Here is a 25,255-nt window from a genome sequence, read left to right as displayed (position 1 = left end):
AATTTAAAGAAAATGCCTTTCGTTCATTTAAAAAATTCTGGACAGCGGACCTAATAAGCAACCCTGCGATGGTCTCTCCCTCTCTCTCATTCTCTCTTGTTAACTTCTCTACTGAGCTTACCGGGGTTGGAGCCCACAATTTCACTGGAAGGGGTAAACCCGAGTTGGCGCTGGCGTGTCTGGCGCGAGAGGCTCGAGCTGTAAAGGTGGCCACCCGATGCTTTCAATGTAGCGCTAAAGCTCAGCCCAGGCGGACGCGTTTCGGGGTCCGTGTGCGTGTATATATTCCCTACGTTTTCTCCCCTGTTTTGTTTGTGTGTTTGTTTCGCAATTGTGTTGCCTGTGCCTGTGTGTTTGAATCCTGCTCCAGCGAGACATAGAAAGGTGCGGATAGAGAAGGGAAGGAGCTGATCCTCTACAGCCCCTGATCGCGTGTGAGTGAAAAAGATCGGTTCGGTTCGGTGTGGACGGGTTTCCGATGGGGCCCGAGAGCCACCACACACTATTATAGTTCTACCGGAAACGGTGAAGCGCACCAGCAGCAGAAGAACATGGCGTCCAGCATCAGCGATCGGCAACCGGTGTGACCGTGTGTGATGCGATTCGGCGCTTGGTGTGTGAGTTCCATTATTATTTTACTATGCCTATGCTATGCCGTGTCGCGGGCTGTGATTACACACTGACGCAAGGTGACGCGTTTGTTGGCCGTGCGGGACGTGCGTTTTTGTTTTGTTTCATTTGCGTACGCGATCAGGCACCTTCAGCTCAAGCGTGACGGAGAAATTGTGCCTGTTCGGTGTGATGGAGGAATAGTGTCTCGTTTTGTATGCACGTAGTGTGTTTTTTCGTACCAGAGGAGATGATGTCAAAGTGAAATCAACCGAAAAGCTTCCCCTTTTTTTAGCAGTTATACGTGTTCGTATTTAATGTGTGTGTGTCCCACAAAAATAAGTCTGCAATGTGAAGTGTGTTCCGAAATTGGTATATTGCGAAAAAACACAGTAAAATAAACGTAGAGTGGCATGTGCTGATAGCTTTAGTACTCAGTTGATCCGGTAATAAATTATCGCAAAACGATCAACGCGTGTTTTCCCCCACGATGACAACAAGCAGCGCTGCAAAGCGTTTCTAGCGAGAACCCATCCATCACACCGATCTCCGCAGTGTGTGTTAGTTCAGCACCGTCGTCTATAATCAGCGCCGGGTAAGTGTGGAAACAAGCAAGTAATTGGCATTATGCCTTCTCACCACTTTAACACAGCATCCAACAATACAAACACACTCAAACGAGGGTAAAATACCACACCGGCCAAGCCCAAAGAGCAGGCTTTTTGTGCAGCAAAAGGAAGCTGTGTGGAGCCTTGAGAGAGCGAGAGAGAGAGCGTGAGATAAAAAGCTTTGGCTCTTGTACTCCATCATCCCGGTGTGTAACCTTTAATGAGCGCCCTGTTTCTTGCCCTGGGTTCCTGGTAAACGACCGACCCAACTGGGAGCTGGACAATCCTCGCGCCCTATCCTCGCTGCGAGACGGAGAGATTCCGGTTTCTTTCCCTTTTGCTTTCATCCGTCAGAGATGGGGCGTGATGTGCTGAAGCTTCCGCACGATTGCCGCGAGAGGACGCTGTGGTGCTTAGTTTTGGGCGATCGCGATCGACAGCAACGCGGCCGTGATGAATGTGGATGGAAATGAGTGTTTGTAAATAATTAATTTGTCATGTCTCACACACGACCACTCTGCCGGGGGGGCTGCCAGCGGGGGCTCGGACCGGGATGGTGCACGTGTCCGGTGGTGGGTGAAGGTGAATAGAGAAATCACTTTTCACTTTCATTCACTGCTTGACCACTGCTTGTTGTTTCGCGAGTTATGTCGAAATGGGAATGTCAAAATAGATAGTGGACAGGGAGGCACAAGGTGGAAGAAGGGGCTTGGTTGCTTCCGTTTTTTGGTTACCGATCGGGTGGTGTAGTGCAGCAGCGATCACTCTGCACAGCTTCCCCATTTTTTTTCGGTCGTAGCATTTCCGTCCGGTGTTGGTATTTCCGCAGGTTTGTTTTTGGAGCTTTTAAATTCCGATCATTAATTATTCACACGAAACATTCCTTCCCCTGTGAATGGGTGTGTTATTTTTGTAAGGGCTTTCCTTTTCTTCGGTTTCCCTTTAGCTTTTACCATTTTTTTACATTCCTTACATTGATCGCCATCTTGCCCTCGAGTGACAATTAATTGTTGGTAAAGTTACTCGCCTCTGCGACCCTCTCCAATTGAAATTGGAGAAGAAAAATGCTTCTTTCAATGACGAGGACACAATCGATACATTAAAGGCTGGGTTTGTTTACCGATACACAACTCATCCCAAACCGTCACCCTGCTCCCTCCCAAGATACATTCACTTGCCTTGCCATCGGTTCGATCTCACACTCTCGCGGGCCTCCACCGGGCACAATGTCATCTCCGGGTGTGCAGCAGCAGGCCTGTTGGGCTTGTGTTTCTCCCCGCGTTTTACTCAGTGCAGTGGCCTTTAATGTTTTATCTCCCACCATCCCTCCCCCTTCAGTCCGTGCGATCGAGCGCTTTTCATGTCGCACCGTTGTTTTTGTCTCTCGCAGTCCCCTTTCCATCCACACCCGCCCTTCACTCGTCGCCACGTCCAAAGGTTACGACATCTCATCGTCATCATCGTCAACCGCCAAACATTGCCTGCTGCTGCTGCTGCTGCTGCTGCTCTGTCTCACTCCGGGGCGGGTTTTCCCTCATCGCGTTTATTACGCCAGCACGGCCGGTGCGCATAACCACCATCAAACACACACACACACACACTCACACATACACCGCTCAATTGAAAGGGTCGTCGCGATCGCATGCGGATCATTTCATGTGCGCTTGCAAGCATCGCTATCTCGCGTAGCCCAACTTGTCGTCAGGTATGGTGCGCGCTTTGGGGTGGCATCGATGGTAGCAGGGTTTGGTAGCAGTCTACCCATCCTATAACGCCCCTCCGGGGACGGTTTGTTGCTCGGTGTCACGCTGGGGTTACATTGCTTTGCGCGACCAGAGCATCATCGCTATGGGGAGACTTTTGGGGGAGTGAAAATTGCCGAATTGAATCATTAAAATTCACAGAAAATTGCTTGACGTAAAGGCACAAGGTGTGTATACTATTTTGGGATAGTTGGTGATTTTGTTGTTGTTTTTATGAATTTCGCATCATTTTGGAATGGCACGGTTTCACAGACGTAAAGAAAAGTGAAGGCAAAGAAATAATAGTTTATCTTTTGACTGCCATAAACTTTTGGGTCTGTGTTCCATATGATGCAAAAAAAGAAACAGTGTCCATATAGATTTTTTGTAAAATATGTACCGTATTGAAATTACTACTACGCACATTCATCACCTTTTCTTTGAATTTTTTTCATGTCCAATAATTTCTCTAGCCATGCCATTTTTTTTATTTACCATGTTTGCCAAGATGTACTAGAATAGATTAAAAATTTGTCTGACCTCTAGTAGGTAAATACATATTTTTTGTCGACAAGCTCACCAACGAGGGCATTCTCAGCAGTTTTGCTTCCAACCAATTTCAGGGTCTTTCTTCGATAACTCTAATTAATTCTGCCCAGGTGGATTGAAGTACATGAGAATTCACTGTAGTTATCTTCATCTCTAATATAGTTAACTTCAAAACAACTGTCCGCAATTCGGAGTAAGTTTTTTTTAAATCTCATTTTAATTTCCAGAAAATCGAAGTAAATTGTAATTAATATAAAAAAGACAGTTACAGTAACAATAAATGAACGATATTTGAAGAGATCGCAGATAGATGCAACTAATTCCTTGATGATCGTACGATGCGGGGAAGATTGTCAACTCGCGTAGCTGTACTTCAGTTAATTGGATTTACGACAACACAACGCACACACAAAAAAGTACTCAATCCCCGTTGACAGTAAGACCCAGAGGAGGATTAACACTACGCAAACTAATCGGCCGCGTGGGGCCCCGAGGTCTTGAGGGGCCCGATAAAAGGAACCCCCCTCCTCCCCGCTTACAAGTAAATTTGCATCTTAACCAAGGACTGTGTAGGAACGAGGTCCCGTATTGTAGAACGATTTGACAAGTAGTTACTGGCAGTTTGACATCTAAGAGCCCCTTTCGATTCATATTTTATTTGTGATTAAAAAGATAAATCGGTTCGGTTGTCGCAAGAAAAATGTTAATTGGTTCATACATTTCACAGGAAGAGTATGTATGCCTGTAGTAACAGTAAATGTTTGAAGGAATGATGAATTTTTAAGGGGTTTCTGCTGTCAAATGGCGTCCAAGATGGTCAATCCGATTTTGACTAATATTTGACCTCATTGCTACACAGTCCTTCATTCCAACTCTTCTCTAGTTTAGAACTCCTCATACAACTTTTCGCTCGACACTTCAGAAAGCCTACATTTGTGTGGTCGCTTAGAACCTGCACGCGAGTTAATCCACCACTCGTAGGGGAAGGTAGGTAAAGACGGACACGTTAAGGGAGATGGTAAAAATCTAGGGATATATAAGTGCAACGACCATGAAAATGTGCATACATTATCTTACACTCATGTTTTATCAGAAAATGTGTTAAAACTTTTAAGTTTCCATCGATTTTTGCGTTTTTTTTTTATGAATGAAAAACATGTTTTTTTTCGTGCAGTTTTGAAATGTTCGGGTAAGACGGACACCTGATATGGGAAAGATGGACACCATGAAGGGTAAGATGGACACCATGAAGGGTAAGATGGACACCATGAAGGGTAAGATGGACACCTGTAGAAAAGGTTAGAAAGTGAAGAGTTTTACAATATTTTAACAAATTCTATCGCTTTCCACGTCCTGGTACGTTTATAAACCAATTCTTGGTCTATTGCAACGGCGATTCATTCAGCCATGAATTTAGGAATTGTAAACGGCGCTTGTAATATATCGTAGAATGCAGCATCTAAAGTATTATTGACATATCGCGCACAGCTGACGTTGCTCTAGCTTACAGAACAACAGTCTAGAACTTCCTTTTAGGTAATTACTCCGCAAAAAGTCCACGACCCCAGTATTCTATATATTATGCCAAAAATGTTCTCAAATGTGTTGTTTTACCTTCAGTTTGGATTCTACATTGTTGAATTACTCGAAAATTACCTTTTTCATGCATTTATGAGAAGTGTCCATCTTACCCGCAGTGTCCGTCTTTACCTACCTTCCCCTAAGACCTAATAGCTGTCGCTCTAGGTGAACATCGGCACTCAGAAGGTTTACGGTAGGCTTGGGCAATTCGGTTCATTTCCATGAACGTGAACGTACTAGTTCTTACTTGTTCTTACGTACTAGAACGTACAGTTGAAGAAAATATTGTAAATTGTTTTATTTTGCAAGAAGAACATGATTAGTGTATTGCATCTTGGAAATTATTAGGCAGACCAGGAAGATCCATATTACGATCCGATATAGGTCGTTCCTTTCGTAAATGTACTGGTCATACGGTTCACGTTCATATTTGTATTAGGAAAATGAACGACCTGGCGTACTAGGACGTTCTTTATTTCGACGGATAGGTCGTTCTTTTCGTGAACGTCCTAGTCATACGGTTCACGTTCATATTTGTATGGGGGAAATGAACGACCTGGCGTACTATAACGTTTGTTATTTCGGCGGGTAGGACGTTATTTTGATGACCAACTCAGTACATTATGATTTATAAAGAATCGATGAACGTTGATTAGATGAATGTAGGTCGTTCGTTCTTTAGGATGAATTGAATGAATCGTACAGTTCTGGTACTTGAGGCACAACTCTAGTTTACGGGCGTCTCGCATATACCTATCTCTACGGACACGCGTCAATTTGACGGCTGGATAAAAATACGTATATAGATTGGTTTAAATCATGAAAAAACCCTGAACCGTTAAACATGTTTTGGTTTCCATACAAAAAAATCTGAACAACGCTAATTTATTGTAATAGTCGTTATTGTTTCACTGAAGACATTAACCTGTATCTTTTCAATGCCATAGTTTGATCGATGTCCGCAGGAGTTTCAAAAAACACAAGGAATAAGACTTTTTTTTTTGTTGAAAAATGTTACAACTTAACTAAATCAACTAAATGTAACTAACCCACTCGTCTATTTGACGGGTTCCGTAGAGATAAGTATACCACATATGAATTTGAAAATCTATGAAAGTCATGAATATAATACTTATGCTACAAGATTAAACAAATGATATTTTTAATGTTTCAACTCAAAGCTTAAATTCCATTGAATTGATGGGTTGCGTAAATCTAGTGTTAAGGAAGCTTAAGGAGCTTAAATGAAGTTAAAAACTTAAAAGGTGTAGCATGTGTGTGAGTGTCAAGATTATTGCCGTAATTTTGAGGCTGTCTGCTATTGTGCAAAAACAACTATTAAAAAAGTATTGTTTAGAAAATCTTCTAATTCTATCATAGCTCTTCAAAGTTAAGCTTCGCTCAAGATTCTGCTGTGCTAATTGATTGTGCATACTTAAATTACTTACAAATATACGATATTACAATCCTACATAACTGTGTATTCAAATGAAAGTATCAATAAGAATAAAACAATTTACAGTATGGTCGTGCTATTCTGGTCTATGCTAACGAAGAAGATGATGATTTTTATAGCAGATAATAATTAAATTAAAATGCTACAACACAATGTAAGATCGAATTATTACCTTATTTAGTAGAAGATTATAACTGAACAAAACCATAATGAATTTTTAAATGTGGACCATTATTTATCTTTTTATTAATATCTTTGTCAGATCAATAGAAAACAAAACGAATTTTAACTGTTGCGATCCTCATCCCTCAATAGTGTACAATCCATTCGGAACAACAGAATTTAAAAAAAAGCCTTAAAAATAATTTCAAGCAGCTCTACTTCCACTCACTAGTACTTCATTAGGCTGAACCACCCCTTCTGTTTCAGCCCGTTCCACATCAACACATGAATCTGATCAATCTGCCCTGCTGCACACACTACATATGCTGCAGCAGCCGCCACTGCATGCTCCACGTCCCATGACGTTGCGATTGCATTGCAAAATTGCCTCCGGCTCGACCATATCGGTCCCACATTCGGGTTGGTCATGGGCAGGACATGGGGAAAGGGTTGCGCCGGGGTGCAACGACGACAGCAATGTTTCGGCAGGTACGGCAGGCCACTGATCGCTATGGAACGCTTTTCATCGCAGCGCCAGCACCACCGATGATCAATCCGGCCGATACGCGATTCCGCAGCTGCACGCGATCCATCGAGAGTGTGGCATTTGTTCGTGTGTAGCTGTACTGTGTGTGTGTGTGTGTGCCTTCAAGCCGGTCGATCCGGTGGTTCGGTCGGTGCTGGCCATTGAATAGGCTCGTGCAGCTACTCAACGACCCTCGTTTTCCGCTCCGCCAAGAAAACCATTTTTGGACAATTTTTCCCACACACACACATACATGGCAAAGACCAGCGGTACAAGCCCCGCCGGCTCTGGGTGGCGGTCCAAGGATAATTGTGAAATAATTGTGAGACTGAATTGTTTACATTTTTTTCTTGTTCGACTCACACAACTTTGCTCTCTCACAGTGGCGGCGTGTCGTGTCTCTACTGCTATCTCTCTTCTTCTCTCTAGCGCACGTGCGATTTCGTTCAGCATGGTTCTCCCCATGTTTGGATTTGATGCCCTTTCGGCAGCTCGTTTATGACCTTTCTGCTGCGGATTCAGCTACCTTTCCTGCACCGTACCGTCGCCGTCTGACGTCCCACAAACGGTTCCACCTGCCGCGGGAGATGAGCTTTTCCATTCCGACCGCTGCACGTGTTTGCCTGACGAACTAGACACACGGCGGGGGGCCTAGAGGAACGGTGGATCGGTGGAACCATTTTGTTCGTTTCACATAAACCTCCCCACGCCGTGTGACATCAAGGACGAATCAGTTTCAATATTGGGCTGCCCCGTTTTCCCATACCATTCTGTCATTATGAATTATTCGCATCGATGCGAATTTATGCATGGCGGGTTTTTGGGAAAAGTTGTATCCAAACACTGTTGCCGTGCACGGGCAAGCTCATTTTGAACCATCCTATAAGTTCGTGATAGAGATGATCTCCGCCACGAATCTTTACCATATCAATTACCATAGTAAGCAAACTGATCACGCCTTATCCGTTACCGATTCGACGAAGCGTGGTGGTGTTGCACTGAAGGAAAATGGAAGCTTGCAGCGAATAGGGGTAGTAATTGTTCCCTTGGTAAACAAAAACCAGTAAAATTTCGTTACCTTATCGCAGTGGATGTTGTTTCTGGTTTTCGCTTTCGAACGGTCGACGGTAGGAAAGAGAAACGAACCCAACCGCAACCGTGATAGGTAATGATTAAAGTTTCTCTTTCGAAAAAGAAAAAAAAAGGTGCGTTGGGTTGGGTTTCGGTTTGAAGGGCGTATTTGTTTTTGTTTTTTTTCATTTGCAATGTTTTTCAAACGTAGTAGGAGCTTTAGGAAAGCTTAAAACAACTGAAATTGTGGAAATGTTTTATTATGTTCATAGCAAAGTTGTAGCAAAATCGTTATATTTTCATCCTCATGTTGCAAAATCGTGGATTCAATCCTCATATGGATCGTCCGCCCGAAGCAAATAGAAGATGGAAAAGAAATTACTACTGTTTTTACCCTTCAATGCAAATCAAAGTTACATTTTTTCAGAAATTATTTTTAAAAATAAGTTTATTAATGTTTTTTTTTGAGAAATTTAGCATCATCATTACAAAATGTTTCAATTTAACAGCTTGCATCGGCTAATTGTTTACGTCACTGTTTAGTTATTTAGAAAGGTAAAAACTCAATTTCGCTCTGCTACACTTTCCATTTTAGTCATACACGCGTGTTGGTAACAGTTTCGTTGCGATCGATTTTTCATCAAACCAACCTACGCCGGGTCGATTATACATTCCTACCCCGTGCCCCTTCGTTCGCGTAATACATAGATTGAAGGAAAATTACAAAACGGTTTCGCGTTTCGAGCATGGCACAAACAAAAACACCCAAAATAAGTATTCAGTTTGTGACGAAAACCTTATTCACTCTCCACTGGTCAAACGTTGTGAAAACGGTGTTTTTCTAAAGGCGGTAAACCCAAAGGCAAGGAGAGAAAAACTGAGCTACAACAAAAAAGGGTAACAACATTCCAATCATGGGTGGGAAACCCTCTTGGTTTTTTTTCACGATAAACCACGGTGTGTCGTTGTGCCAATCCGAAATTGATCGTAACATGAGATGGCAACGACTAATGCTAATTGTGTACGATTGTGAGGAAATTTGCACCAGTTCATTATGCCGGCGCTGTAAATAACTTGGTCAATTATACTTAGCTGTTCGATGGACGTTAGTGAGTTGCATAGATATCGATATTTGCATTTTAATATAAAATGGCAACCTCGGGCGACACAAGAAGCATGTATGGGCAGTTTTATTTTGTCCCAAAATCAGTTTTTACAGGATACAAATAATGCTATTGTAATTATTTGAGTTATTAACTGCTAGTATTTACAGAATTTGCTTTTTTATAGCATTCCTACTTAAACAAAAATACTTATGTTCTACGAAAGAGCATAGAGATTAATATTTAAATGATAGTACTTACATACAATATATAATGTACTTCATCAACTTTTTTACTTATACAAACATGATCCTTCTTGTTTCTTGGGGTAACGACCTACTCGGGCATTCCGGTTCTTCTACTTGGCGCAACGTCCTACGCGGACATACAGCCCTTTCCACAAAGGCATACAGAGGCTTTCCAGACTTATTTCGTACTACGTAGCTGGATAGTCAGTCCTTGCTATGGAGGAACGGTCCATATGAAACTTGAACTCATGACGGGCACGTTGTAAAGACGTACGAGTTGGCGATTGTGCCACGGGACCGCCGCATGTACATGATTATTGAGCTTTCCTTAAAATCTCTTTTTGGACAAATTGACTCTCAACATCTTCTATAACAACTATTTGACTTTAAATAAATCAATTTGTGTTTCTAATCGTATTTTAATTTAATGAATTTAGCTAATGTGAATAAAAAGAAATTTATAGCGAGATAACAAATGCATATCATTAGGTTTAAGTTTAACAATGCGCTTTTATAAACCTTTGTTTTAAGAATATCAATGAATTAACATTGGAATGTGTACTCAGTGCATTAAAAATGAAATAGAATTTTATTCTTCAAGTTTCTACGTTCTTTAGAAACAAATTTTTTGTAATCAAAGCTATTCTGCAAGCAGCTTTGAACCGTTGCTTTATGGTTTAATTCGTGAGTGTCAAAAGGGTGATCTCTTCATCGTGCGCTTCCTTTCCCTTTGCTGCCGTATAATGCCCACCGCTTCATCGCCGATCGATAATGATGATGATCTGCACTTCAGCAAGCCCTCCGCAACTGCTGCCTTATGACAGGGCTCGCAATGTGCACTAACACGCACACACAAACACATATACATAATCACGCGCCAGATGATGGCCTTGTTTTTGTTCGGTTTCATTCCTTTCATACATGACTTGATGAGCGTTTCCTTGCCGCGGTGGCATTATAATTATCCATCGCGCTAAGATGACCTCCTGCTCCACCTTCTTCCTTGCTTTGTTCGTTCCGTAGCACCACGGTGATGGTAAATGTTTTGGGCCACCCAACCTGAATCTCACCACCGAAACGCTGACACAGAAACACTCCCCACCCGAGTGCTGCGATCGTGCGCATCTTCATGTGTGAACAAACAAAATGCCTCCAAGAGATGGCTATTAGGACCAAGGATTACTGCACGATCGAAGAAAGGGAGTGGTAGAGAGACAGAGAGGGTGAAAGTGGAAAGGTGATGGAAAGGAAGATTAAATCCGGTAAAACGTGAATAAACAACACACACACACACGTCAAGTGCGAATTACGCTTATTGCAGCATCTTCAGCTGCTACTCGCGTCGGGTGAAAGCCATCGGACACGAGTGGTCTCACAAATGGGTCGCTGATCTGTGCATTCAACACGCGAATACTTCTGTCTCATCGATGGTTAGCTATTTTGCTTGAGTCGGTAATGATTATTTCTTATTTATGATGTTTTTTACATTTTTCTTTTATTGTGAAATCTAATTAGCGCTAGATTTAAAAACTTAATTAAAAGCAAACAAGCGGAACTCACATAACGATGAGATGCGAGATGGACTAAGGGTTCGCACACGAACGATCTGCTGTTGAGTACGATACTCATCTTGCCAAGATGTTTTATTCTCGTTCCCTCGAGAAGTCAGCACGAAACATCCTCATCCGTAGCTGTCCGTGGCATTTTTTGTAAGCATTTGTAGGCATTTATTTTTTTCTCGAAGCCACAACAGATCTTGATCGCTCAACGATGTGTCCGAGAGTGTCCTTCGGGCGAATTTTCCCATCGCACAGTCAGCCACATTGGACGGGGTAGCTGGGCAAAGCGTAGCGAAACACCGCACCGGTACACGGGCCCGAAGAGACACATCCAAAACCGCAACCATTCACAAAGCGGCGCGGCGCGAGCATCGCTTTAATTCGACGTTCCCTTGCCCATCTCCGGTCCGATTGTTCGCAGTGGGGTTGCATTTTCCAGAACGAACACAAGTCCGTCAACAGTTTCCCACTCGATGGAAAAGGGGTAGAATAGTGCGATGATTTTGCGCACATCGCAGCCACGGGGCAGCGCACGCATTCGTCGCGGTGTGACATTGAGAGTATGCAAATGTTTCACTCCCGGCGAGCTGGTACTATGGTAATGTGTTATGGTCGCTCTGCTCCACAGCCAAAGTGGCACGCAATTTGCCATGGTTCCGGGTGTATTGGAGCATTATTCGCTTCGGTGTAGACAAAGGAGGCGCGAAAACAGGGTCGCTGGGAAGCGAGCAGCAACAACCGGCAGGAACAACGGACGATCACGACGGGATACATGGATTTTGCAATAGATTGATGAATTCCATTGGCAGTTGTTGTTGCTTTACATCAGCAATACGATCCAAGTTGTGTAGTAGGGTTTGATTAGAATCAGATCTGACGTCAATGATCATTGCGAATTGCAATGATTTCCCGGGCCGTTGTGATTAAAAAAAATATCGTTCAATAGAACCATTTGATTTCTGGGACAGCGTAGCTTCCCGTATGGTATAATGAGTTGGCTAGTAGCTTCCTGGATGGTATTAGCAACGATAACTAATCTGCCGATCGTAGTTGAAGCTTTTTTTAGAAACAGTTGTGTTGTTACGCTTGTAACATTATTACAAAAACAGGGAAGTTGCTCTAATATTCTCACTGCTATCAACAGTTCATTAGGGGAAGGTAGATAAAGACGGGCTCTACGGAAAAGATCGACACTGCTCGTACATAATGAATAAACGTAAATATTAAATAATTCAATAAAGTAGCATCCAATCTGGTGGTGTTACAACTTATTTCATAACCATTTTCAGCATGATTTCTGTCAAAATGGTAAAAAATTGGGAGCAATATAAATTTATATAATTTAGCAATATACAATTACGATTGTAGAGCTAATTTGATCTTAAGTCTTACAACTTACATTGTTCAATATTTTCGACAGTGTATTTACGAACATAAATAAGTTGTCGTGATTATTAAACAAACAACCGGTGAAAAACAGCATTCAATCAATTACATTTTATTTCTAGTATTCATGGTATTAGTGGTTATTTAACAGATTTAATAAAATAACTTAAAATAAAGGTACGTGCAAGTCATGAACCTACCGCCTACAGACTTTAAAACCTGCGTAGAGAGAAACATCAGTGAAACAAGCTATGAACTATGCTATGTTAAGCCCAGATTACAGCTCCAGTGGAATTGATCGTGAAATTTAGTGTTTTTTCCCTTATTTCATTAAATATTTATCATAAGATGGCTTATCGTACGCAAAAAAGGAAATTCAATTTCCCAACTATTCAGACTTTGAAACACATTGAAATAATAAATTAAATACATTTTATTATTATATCAATATGTTTAACATTAGAAATAGTGGAGGAATAAAATATCCTTTCTGGTGTATCTTGGTGTACGTTACAGTCGTTGCCGTTAAATTTTTACTCTAACTAACCTATTTTTGTCTCGAAGCCACCAATTTTTGACGGCGTGTCACGAGTTTTTCCTCGAAGGCATCAATTTTACGTAATTTCTGAAACTGTGTGTTCTGAAATGGTTGAAATTAAGTTAAGTAGTGAATAATTTTATTGATAGAATTTAAAATAAAACAAAAGTTTTGCCAATTTTGGAAGATTTAATGGAGTGAAAAATATTTGCCATGTATTTTTAGCCGTAAACAAAAGCTTTAGAATTTCTTAAATTTCATCATTTTTTCTCAAGAAACAATCAATTTACACAGTTTTTGTATTTTTTTATGAGATGTGGAATAACAATTGTTAAAAATCTGCTTAAATACCTTGTAAAATGGTCATGATTCCATCAAGAGTCAAAACTTGATGACAGACAGACAAAAATAGGTGCGTTAGAGTCAAAAATTGATGCGCACTGTCAAAAATTGATGCCTTAGAGCTAAAATTAGGTGGCAAAGACTGTAAGCCATATTCTGATGAACATTGCTATCAGTATTTCTGAAAATGAAATCCTGCATTTCCCTTTCTTAAACTCTGAGTACTTATTACTTACTACTTATTACTACTTACTACTTATTACTAATACTAAAGTTACTTCGTATTGATACTAGGAATTTCTATAAGGCTTTAGTTTTTGCATTCTACGATTTATTCGAAGCGGCACTCACTAAATTTATGGAAGAGCGAGCCTTCGTGGCAAATGATCAGGCAATTGCGTATTAATGTTTCAGGAAACGGATAGATAATAGATATTGTACCTATTTCCAACTGGTTTTTTTTATTTCTTTATTTAATTTTATTGTACTTTAATAAAGTTGATACGCTGCTTAAAAAAGAATATTTTGTCTGTAAACATGAAGTTAACACTGTACAATATTTGAAAAAAAAAAGATTTTTCGTTGTGTGCTCATAAATGTGCAACATTAAAACATTACATTAAGAGGTTTACTAAAACTAATAATAATTTCAGTGGAAACAATATTTTGACAAAAATGTGTGACTGTGATTGTGACAAACAAAACAAAACTAAAACGCAAAAAATGCAAACAGTAGTTTTACGTGCGATAAAGGTGTATTTTAAAACGTTTTCGTGTGATCATTTGGTTTAAGTCATTCCCGTCACACCGTTTTAAACGTATATACAATAAATATTGAAAGGTCTTCAAACATGCATGTTCCTTTATATCTTAGTTTCTAAATTTATGTGTCGGTTAGATCAAATTCAAGATTCGATTAGACATTTGAATGAATTACATTGGTTTTTACTCATACAAATTTATCTTACAGTACCATTATTTATGCGCAGCTATATTTATAAAGCGTTGGTATGTTTATCTGATATACAATATTGTTCATAAATATTCACCTTCATTGACCATTGAGTCTTTTATATCCATTTCTTTTGTTGCCTGTTTATTATTCTTACACGATCTATTCGTAAGCAAAATTCTGATTTCTCTTGCACGCACAAATCAATCTCCCACGGGCAATACAGTCTGGCCCGTCTGGATTAACATCAATTAAGTGCACACTAACCGGGAGGGGGACTGGCTTATCAAGATCACGAGCATTTTTCCGATTTTATTAGCCTAACCATTATGTGAGTAGTGCGGGGGTTTCCTCTCATTGCTTTTCAATTAGCTGTGAAAATCAGTCGACACTTTCTGCCGTCCACCAAACTGCACAATACGCCGAGGCAATAAACAATACATTGCCCTGCAACAGAGGCGGCTGAGGGGCAGCTACTAATGCCGATGGAAAAAATAGTTTTTTTTTTTTACCATACAAAACCACCACCCACACCGGGACAGGAAGGCAAACGCTGCTGGGCCGGCTGGGAAACAAGTCGAAAGCAGCCCCTCTAGCGTTAGGTATCGGTACCACGGTGTGGTAGCTCAGTCTCGCCAAATCCCCCGCATACCTCCAAAGTGTACTCTCGATGCATTTCAAACCCTGCCGCTTTGAGCACGGTTGAGATAGAATGCGAAAAGTGTACGCTCGCGAAACGAAACAAAAGTATATTGAAGGAATGCAAACAATAATAAAAGCAAAGCTAAACAAACCGCATTACAACAAGGGGGCGAGGGGCGGGGGTCTTGAGTGAGGGTGATGGGAAGGGGTGATTACCCTGAGGCTTTTCTGGCTTTTGCAGCTGCTGCTTATTACGCAAATTTTATGCACTCACCACTAAACAGCCCCCGGGAACGATCATACGCCAGTTCGCCCTTGCCCATAGCCTCACTTTATGTTGGCCCGGGCGGTCCACCGAGCTGTTCTGTTAAGTGTGAGCGCTTTTTTGTGGCTATTGCTGGTGCTTTAGTTTACTTTAACCCGCATATTAAAACTCCCGGTGGGTAGGGAAAGATAGAACGAACGAAGGATGGTGTGCCATTTGGGGTGGCCAAAGCATTTCGCCCCCAGTTCGTGCGTTAGAACAATTTCCCTTACTGGTGCTATCTTAAAACAGTTGAACAAAAAAAGCTTTTAAAATAGCTTTCGGCTTGGGCCAGCAGAGAGTTGACAGAAGCAGAAGGCTGTGCAGAGGGAACAGCGGGGGCAATTTTCTCCTGTGGCAGGTTTCGGCCCACCGCATAACCTCCGTTTGACCCTCGTGCTGCGGAGAACGGTGGGGTAAGAAAAATCTTGCCTTCTCCCTTCAAAACCACACCCTTCCCGCTGTTTGCGTTCCGTTTGCGGAAGAAAGTTTGCGGTTTTTACGGTTGTACGTATACGCATGGGTAACATTTACTCGACCTCACTCCGAACTGCTCCGGGTTTACCGCACACAAAACAACGGGCGCCCCTATGGAGGGAAAAGCTCCCGTAAGGTCATAGCCACTCGGCGCAGGGTTTCGCGGCAAGGTAAAGAAAACGCAGAAAAAATAGCTCAAGTTGCAGCTGGTAGGGACTTCTTAATGGGACGGGGTAGTTGGGGGATCTCGGCGGCAAAACAGCTGATCTCGAGCGAACTGGCGTTTCGTAACGCGGACCGGTTCGGCGTGCGGCCACATGTTGGATAATATTCTGGAGACGCGTGTGACGCCAGTGGGAATGGTTGTGTTTTGGGCGATGCATTAATGCATTAAGTCACTGTCGCTCTTTACTTCGCCGTTTGGGAAAGCCAGTAAGTGTATTCAAGAGTTGAGCGCATTGATTGTAAAGGTACGCGTTATTAAAATTATTCAATGATGTGTGAGATGGTTATGTGGTGAAAATTTATTTTGATGTATGTTGATTCTCCATTCAAATGATATCATTAGCGCTACACTCCCAGTGCAGAGCTCAGAGGAAATTACATTCGTTAGTAACGAGTTATAGATGAATGATAGATGTATAAATCCAATTTGATAGTTTATGGGGAATTCGTTATGTAATGTTTTCATTATTTAAATGAATCATTTGTCTGTAATTATAGAAAATGGAAATGCTAATTAATGAATCTAAACATGGATATAATAATCCCGACAGAGATCAACCCTCCAAAGTCACTATTTCTTGCAATTTTTAAATCAAAGCACTTTCTTATCTTTGCAAAGAATTCTAAGATCTTCTGAAGTAATGTCAGTAACGTAGACACAGTCGTCCATGGAAGCAATGTTCAGTTTTTAGTACCAAGGCATTCATAATGGAATATTTGAAAAGAAGTTCAATGTTATCAAGCTCTCCGGAAAATCCCTCCCTATCATGTCCGCCTAGGATTTGAGCTCGAGTCTCTCGAAGTACGTTGCAATTACGCCCCAATCCTTAGTTCTGCCTCTATTTAACTCTCCTTTCTGCTATCAACTTCCATGTCCGTTTCCGTCTATTAAGACATCGTCCTCCGCTAGTCCTTCCTAAACGAAGTACGTAAATCGGCACAAATGATCCGTTATGTGATATGTGATATGCGGATCTTGAATTTATTTGATTTCATTTCTCACTCCAGACAACCGTTATTTCCAGTATATTTTCACTTTCCGCTTTTCTCTTTTCTTATTTTTTCTTTAATTTTACTATACAGTAGAATGTCGATTATCCTGGAACGGATTAAACGGCGGACGGCTTAACCGTGCGCATGAATTTGATAGTTGGCCAATCGTGGCGAACATTTTCGGCGATGGTCAGCTTCAAAAAAACATTTGTTGTGGAGCTATCTAGAGTCTAGTGATATTTTTTAACTTCAGTTTTTGATAATGTACATTTTTTAAATCTATTGTTTTTGATTCAAACAATATTCTATCAGTGATAAATCGATTGGTGTAAGGTGAATTCTTAGTAAAACCAGTAAATTTTATAATTTTTATATGAATTTGACCGCCCGGTCCCGAGATGCCCGGATAATAGACGTTCTACTGTAGTTTTTGTTAGTTTATAAGAAATTTGATTAAACACTCTCTCACTTCGATACAGGCGATCAAGCTAGTCCTTACTTTGGCGGTTGCTTTGTACTAAATAGTCCAATAAGTATAGTACGTCTTTATAGTCCGGTACAACCGCGCTCAACTGACGTAACACAGCAAAAAGATAATTTTCTTAATTATTCATTAAAGTTTGAAAAAAGTCTCTTTTGAAAAGTTTGAAATTGAGAAACTCTCAATTTAATAAAATGTCAGTATGCAATATGTCGGTAATTCGCATTCCATCCATACACATACTCTTAAATATTTCTATGAAATAATGAATAATGCTGATGTGAAGTGGGAAAGTGTTTTCTGTTGACTTTTACTTTGACGCTTTACTACGTTCCCTAAAACCGAGATTTAATACCAAACCAAACAAATTTAATCACAACATCGAACCAAAGCAGCTGGAACGAAACCAGGTGGTCGCTTTAATTTGATTTTATATTATGCAAGACAAAAAACTGGTTCCAGTAAATGAGGCCATTTCTTCCAGCAAATCTCCGGTGTACATTAATTTCCCTTAGGATAAAAAACAAAAACAAAAATCCACCACTATTCAGGAATCGCTCTATATTTCACTTCCCCGAACAAATAACACTAAATTTTAATGCTCCTAAAATCTCTCCTTAATCGTCATCGATCGCTTGGTCCGAAAGCGCCTGGCAAGCGGCAAAGCTGAATAAAGTATACCCGGCCTTCTCCCAAAAGGGCTTCTCCTGCTTATTTACGTCTTTCCCTTGTTTCTGTCTCGCTCTATCACATACCAGCACACACACCATAAGGTTCATTAGGTCAGACTACAGCGACTGTGCCGACCTGTAGGACGGCAGTAGGAAAGGTCCGAACAGGCTCTCGGTCAGAGGAACCGATCGATTAGCCGGTTCATTTGCGCCCAGCGAAAGAGGAGAATGATTAATGGACCGTTAATGCTACTGCCGGGGCCTCGGGCGGATCGATCTCGATCGCTGCACCGGATTTCTCCCTTTCTGCTGCCCTCAAACCGCACCGTGCCCCAAGTTTGATCCAGCCCCGAATAGAGCCCCTGAAAAGGTTGACATAATCGGGGTGCGAAAGGGTTCGGTAAGAAGAAGGAAAGAGGGAAAAAAAGGTTGCCCAACCGGAACCGACCGATGCCGTTTTCCGTCCGATCGAAGGCGTACCTAATGCGATCGGCGAGCCATTGTGCTTTGGGGGTAGCAGCAACCACCACGCTTTGCCTTCTAAAAGTAGGGTAATAGGGAGGAGAGGTTTGATTTTTGGAATTTTGTTGTGGAGGTTGAAAACTCAACAGACTTTTTATTATTTTTTCTATTGTTTCTTGCGCTCATCTTGATGTTCCTTTTGTTGGTGTTTTTTTCTCATCTTCACACAAATCCTCATTTAACGCTTTCCCAATACCCTTGGAGCACCAAAATCGGCACAAGCCGATCACATGAGATCATCATCATGGAAGCTCTTGGACGTTTAGAGTGGACGAAGTGGCCCCCTGCCTTGAGACATTGCAGCATCCACCGACAAAAAGCTACCGCTGTTCCCAGAACCAGGCTACTTACCGTAACCTCGGCCTGTGGCCAAGTAATGCGCAATCATTGCGCACACTGTCCAGCAACCTGTCCCGGCCTCGCACGTCCAAGGTGTATTGCGTTAATCTTGTGCATAACTCTCTATGCGTCTTCAGGTAGCACATTAGACACCGGTGATGGCTCTCGATCTTCACGCCTCTATCACACCCCTCGCACTCCTGGCCTCTTCCTCGCCCTTCGGGATCCCCTTTCGCCTGTAGTGCGCTGCTGGGGCGATGCGCAATTCTCACGCGATTACGCGATCCACATGATGGGGCATGTCTGGCCGCGTGGAGGATGGGAGAGGGCACTAACAGTGGACACTTCTCATCACATCATCCTCGATTGTGAATCCCTCCCCTCGGGATTGTGGGGTGCCGCTTCTTCATTGCACATCGATGAAGCCGCGTAGAAGCCTGTGAAGATCCCAGAATTCAACCCCTCAACAACACTGCCTTGGGGCAGAGAGAAAGAGAGAAAGAGTGGGAGGCTGTGTGGGCCTAATCATATCGAGGGTGCCTGGGTATTGGGTGGCGCTTTTTTCTGCTTCCCTTCCTTTGTTGCATTTCTTCGTTTTTTTTTGGTGTCTGTCTTTCGGAGCAAAAACAGCAAACACCCCCTAGGTGAAATAAGCCAACCTTTCCGCTCCCACCCCCTTCAGGGGGAGTGTGATGTAAGTGCGCAAAAAGGTGAGATAATTAGAGAGCATCGAGCTCGTGTCGAGACAGTGTCGGCTCACTAGCAAGGCTCAAGTCGGTGCCACTACTAACACACCCATCCAAACCCGCTCCCAGTGTGGGCAGTGTTATTAGTTCAAAACCACAAATCTTCACGTCGAACAAAGTGGAGTTGGGTAGACGAGCTGCTGCAAGGTTGGAGTGTGAAATTAATCGGAGGTTAGCAACCGTCATTTTCCCATCGATGGCGCAACCGGTTTTAGGCTCCAATTTTTAGGCTATCCACCAACGCGCTTCCTGCTACGCTTAATCGGTCACTGATCGCCTGTTTCGTCGTTTCTTTTCTTTCCCGCTAGGTGTTTGCCCGTCTTCGTTTCGGCTGTGCAGATTGGACGGCCCTACAATCGCGGTCCGGATCGATCCCGCGGTCCCGCAATGGTCGACTACTGTAACACACGATCGGCGACTAGTGCAGCTACCTCCATCGCGACTCCCGCCACCTTTCGACCAAGTAAATCGCGACATGGGGCACGTGAAAAATCCCTACCGCTGCACAAATCGCTCGGCGAAGGAGCGATGGACGCTGGGCAGCAGGCACGGGTGCGTACGGTGCGTCTGGTACGGCCCCACCATGGCTACAGTCATCGGAACCTACCGATCACGGGCAGCAACTTTGGCTTTTCCATACGCGGCGGGTTGGAGTACGGCACCGGGTTCTTCGTGTCCGCTATAGAGCGTGATTCTGAAGCTGATCGGCAGGGATTGAAGGTAAGGAAACAGTGTCGGCGAGAGAGAGAGAAAGTGTAATAAGTGCAAGAGCGGTAAATAAAAACCAAAACACGACGCTTCTTAGGTAGGAGATCAGATCATACGCGTCAATGGGTATCAGGTGGAGGATGCAGTACATCGCGAGCTGGCCCAATTCATTGCCAATCAGGAGCGACTGATCATGAAGGTGCGCGGGCTCGGCATCCTACCGATCAAAGAGTAAGTGCAATCGTTACAATCTGTCTAACATAAACATTCCCGCTAAAAAGCCGCTAATCATATCGTTTTAACTTGTAGACGTACAGCCGACCCGCTAACCTGGCACGTGGTGTCGTTTGGAATGTCGCGTGACAAGCAGGACGCGCTGCTGCTGGAGGAACCGTGCGGTGGGCGCGATGTGAAGGTGATCCTCTCGGTGGCACCCCGCACCAAGCTGGGCTGCGGCATTTGCAAGGGTCCCGACTGGAAGCCGGGCATATTTGTCCAGTTCACCAAGGAGGGAGGCGTGGCGCGGGAGGCCGGCTTACGGCCCGGCGATCAGATTCTGTCCTGCAATGGGCACAGCTTTGCCGAGGCCACGTTCGGCGAGGCGGTGGCCGTGATGAAGTCATCGCACGTGCTCGAGCTGGTGGTGCGCCCCAGTGCCGGGTTGGATCTGTTCCCGGGCGAATCGAGCGGCTACAACAGCTCGGCGAGCAGTGTCAACGGTGACCAGAGTCCGTGCTGGGGTGACCAGACGTCCAAGCGGCTAAGCATCGTGCGGGAGGAATCGATCACGCACGATCGCCGTCGGCTGGCAGCGGCACCGGTCGCAACAGTACCGGAAATGCCACCAGCCAGCGATAGAAAATTGGGCGTCCCACCTCCACCGCCGCCTCAACCCCAACAACAACTCCATCATCAGGATGAACAACAGGTTCAGCAGCAGCAGCAGCAGCAGCAACAACAACTGACCCCGAGGGGCACACTGGCTGGAGGGGCGACACGCAGGAAGAACACCACCATCATCGAGTTCTCCGAGCGGGGCGCAATCGTGAACCCTGAAGCGAAACAGAGTGAAACGAAAACGATCATTGTCGAGGTGCACCGGAGCGCATCGGCCGGCTCGATGGTGGACGACGAGACGGGCCATGGAGCTGCAGCAGCGGGTACGATCATTCCACCGCCTCCGCCCCTGTTCGCCGACACCGTCACGACATCCAGTGGCCAGTCGGTGACGAATGCAGCAGCGGCACCGTCCAGCACGTCGCTAGCGCAAGAACAAGCGTCCGCCGCTGCGGCCCATCACAGCCTGAGCAACGCAATATCGGACGAGCTGCGGCGCCGGGCACAGAAGAAAGCGGCACCGGCGGGCGGCGGCGCGACGGACCCGGCCACCGGGCCGGCCGCCGCCCTCACCGAGCTCGAGAATCGGCTGAAGGAAAAGAACGTCCGTTTGCGCCCGGTAACGATGGCCATTTCAGACGAACGGCACACCGCCCTGATGGACGAGTTCCGGGCGGTGCACAAACGTATGTTCAAGAATGGATTCGACAACGCGGAACTAAAGGTATGTGTGTGTGTTTGTGCAATGGCTGTCTCTTTCTTTATTTAACGCAATTTATTTTCTTTCCAATTTCCCCTGTTTTAGAAACAGCCCCCCAAAACGAATGATGCGGACCACGGTCAGCCGATCCAGGACGCAGTCAACGGTGCAAATGGGGCAAGGAAATCGCCCAAAGGCACGATGGGACGAGTGGCGGCGTCAGAAATGGCCAAGGCAAGCGGCGACAGTGCCGAGCTGGAATCGATCGAATCGTTCAAGCTGAACAATCCGCAACAACCACCGGTACGGCCCCCTTCGTACTACTTCTGCCCGCAGGCAACCGGGCCGCCAACGATGAAGAAATCCCAAAAACCGATCGCCGTCACGATCAGCGAGTATGCGACGAGTGCGGGACGGACGGAAGAGCCCAAAAAGACGACCCGGTTCGATTTTGGACAGCTGCGATCCATGACGGAAGCTATCGGGGGTGGTGGTCCCGTCGGTGGCCCTAAGGAGGGCCCGTTAAGTAGACAGCGCCAAGCTCCAGCAACGTAGCGTTATGGCATGACTAATAGATAGGATAGGGCGAAAATAAAACTGCAATGTTTAACGACCAAATATGCGATCGATGCGAACGGTGGTGCGAACCCACCTTCCTCCCCCATTCAAGACAAGCACACTGCACATGACTGGGTTCCATGGATGGTTTAAAAGGTGTATTTTTTTGTTCTTTGTTTGTGGTGATACAATATGTAAGATACATATACATATTGTAACGTATTTTGTCATAAGTAAGTGTAATCGATCGATTATAACATGTGATTGTGGATATAAAAATATTGATGGACTTATGATTTGTTTGAGTGTGTAAACCTAGCTGCTAACATTTTGCTGACATTTTGCTGTATGCGTTCACTTGTCACTGTGTAACGCCTTGTACAGGCGAAAACCTCCCCACGCCATCACGCACACGTTCATCAACGCCAGCAGGCCAGAAAAAATGTACTCCCGTGCTTGGTGCTTCTGGTTCGTATGATGGTACGAGTCACCATCTCCGTCCTCCTCATCATAGTCCGATTCCTGGTCGCTGTGCGCTAGTTTATCATGCGCTATGCCCGCTTCCTGCAGCTTATGCACAATTTCGCTGGCACCATCGATAGCGATGAAATCATTCCGCAGCAACAACTCCTTCAGGTTGGGAGCGGCCGCCAGCAGCGAGTCAATGTTCAAGCTGTTCAGGAAATTGTCCTGCAGGTTCAACAACTTCAGCGCAGGCGCATACATGCCCGTAAACTCCAGTACATTAGCAAAATCATTCCGGCACAAAACGAGCCACTCGAGCGTGGCGGGCAGATCGGCGTACGGAAACTCCTCCAGCTGATTGGCACCCAGATGAAGGCCGGACAGTTTGGGGAAACTCTTCAACACCGAACCGTCCACCACAACGATGCGGTTGTGAGCAAGCAGTAGCGTTTCGAGATGCACCAGCGTACGCATACTATCGATCGCTGTCAACCGATTGTACTGCAGGTCCAGATAGCGTAGCGCATACTCGGAACCGTTCACTTCCGGTGCGGATACGGTTGCAATCAGATTGCTACTAAAGTCCGCATACTCGAGGTCGAGCGGTAGGTCTACTGTCTTGATGATGACATTTTCGATTTGAACTGCTCGTGGGCGCTTTAGGATCTCGTGAAGCACGGCATCGTACGCAACGATATTGTCGCGCAGAAGAATTTTATCCCTCGGATAGGCAAGCCTCACTTTGCGTACCGTTCCGGGCGCTACCAGTGTCGAATGGTTGTGGTTTGGTTTGTAGAAAAAGTTGGGTACGGTGCAGGCAAATATTTCCGACCCGGGATCACACTGATGCGCCCACAGTGTGTTCGTAAAGTTACCGGAGCCAGCCGGAAGATGCTGTAGGAACAAAAGGAAGCTGCAACGAAGATTAATATTTAGCCATTTCAAATACTCGCAAGAGATATAAAACTTTTAAAGGTACTTACACAAAAACACACTCTGAAGTGGCGACAGTGATTGCCATCATGTTTGGAAAGCAGACCCATTCACGCTTCACAGCTCGCTGGTAACTATTGCTCGGGCTTTGCAAAATGTGCCGACAATCCCTCAGAAAAAAACCCTTAACTCTCCAACCGTCCTAAAAGGCAGAACAGCAGCTTATCATTAACTGTTGGGTGCCTTGCACACACATCTTTTATTTCTTCTGACGTTCATATCCAGTGAAATGTGCTATCAGTATTCTTGCTAGGGGCTTGCTTCTCTATGAACTTGAACATAATTCTTTTACGGAGAAGAAATATCGCACAAATTGCTTGCCTTTTGATGTAAATCAGCGATGTCAAACTCATTTGAGTAAGCAGACCAAAATGATGCCAAATACATTTAAAAATTAGGAACAAAGTAAGGAAAGAATTAAACTTGATTGAGCTTGTTTAACTCTGGTTTATTGAAATTTATATTTACATAAATTTCTATCGGTGCTGTGGAAATTCATCATTGTGTCCATAGAAAACACTTTAAACCGTTTTGAAAACTGTGAGTATATTTGTTAATCCCTTTTGGATATATTTTATATGCTTATTTCTTATGAAGAAATAATTGTTTTGGATATGCTCTGATTTCTTGTTCAAATCTATTTGATGAATGTTTATTTATTGACTTATTTATGTATTTATGTATATTTTTATTTGCTTATTTATTTAATATTATTTATTTATTGATTTATTGATCTATTTATTTATTCATTTATTGATCTCTTTATTTATTTATTAATTTAATAATTTATTTATTTACTTATTTATTTATTTATTTATTTCTTGTGCTATCTGGCGTATCCTACGACCTACGCGAAAATTCCAGCATCTGGAGGTTTTCGAGACTTATGGAGTACCTCACAACCACAATAGTCAGTTCTCGCTCTCGGTGGACGTTCCATATGAGGCGTGAACCCATTACGGGCATGTTCTTCTTCTTCTATTTGGCGTAACGTCCTACGCGGACATGCCAGCCTATACAGGCTTTCGGGGCTTATTCATTACCACGCAGCCGGATAGTTAATCCTTGCCCATTCTAGGATTGAACCCATGACGGGCATGTTATTGAGTCGCTCGAGTTGACGTGCATGTTATTACGAACGAATTGACGACTGTAGCACGGG

General features: G+C 43.7%; 2 protein-coding genes across 6 annotated transcripts; one reads left to right on the top strand and one right to left on the bottom strand.

Annotated features, from left to right (window-relative positions):
* Window positions 1-214: 214 nt before the first annotated feature.
* LOC120895074 lies at window positions 215-22,914 on the top strand. 5 transcript variants are annotated; one of them, XM_040298089.1, is made up of 6 exons: window positions 215-384; window positions 908-1,204; window positions 20,141-20,552; window positions 20,638-20,771; window positions 20,850-22,101; window positions 22,183-22,914. In XM_040298089.1, the coding sequence occupies exons 3-6, from the start codon at window positions 20,220-20,222 to the stop codon at window positions 22,630-22,632; spliced, it is 2,169 nt and encodes a 722-aa protein (XP_040154023.1). In that variant the 5' UTR covers window positions 215-384; window positions 908-1,204; window positions 20,141-20,219; the 3' UTR covers window positions 22,633-22,914. The 5 variants fall into 5 exon arrangements, with proteins under 5 accessions (XP_040154023.1, XP_040154022.1, XP_040154021.1 ...); XM_040298088.1 differs by having other exon boundaries at window positions 905-1,204; XM_040298087.1 differs by having other exon boundaries at window positions 215-434.
* Window positions 22,772-24,272, bottom strand: LOC120895076 (protein phosphatase 1 regulatory subunit 7-like). The gene is made up of 2 exons (XM_040298090.1): window positions 24,084-24,272; window positions 22,772-24,013 (listed from the first exon to the last, which is right to left on the bottom strand). Exons 1-2 carry the CDS (start codon window positions 24,122-24,124, stop codon window positions 22,990-22,992), a joined length of 1,065 nt encoding a protein of 354 aa, XP_040154024.1. The 5' UTR covers window positions 24,125-24,272; the 3' UTR covers window positions 22,772-22,989.
* Between the last annotated feature and the right edge of the window lie 983 nt (window positions 24,273-25,255).

The sequence above is a fragment of the Anopheles arabiensis genome, chromosome 2 (assembly GCF_016920715.1).
Source record: "Anopheles arabiensis isolate DONGOLA chromosome 2, AaraD3, whole genome shotgun sequence".
NCBI classification, from domain to species: Eukaryota; Metazoa; Arthropoda; class Insecta; order Diptera; family Culicidae; genus Anopheles; species Anopheles arabiensis.
Note: the sequence above shows the minus strand (reverse complement) of the source record. Positions and strands in the feature narration are given on the sequence as shown.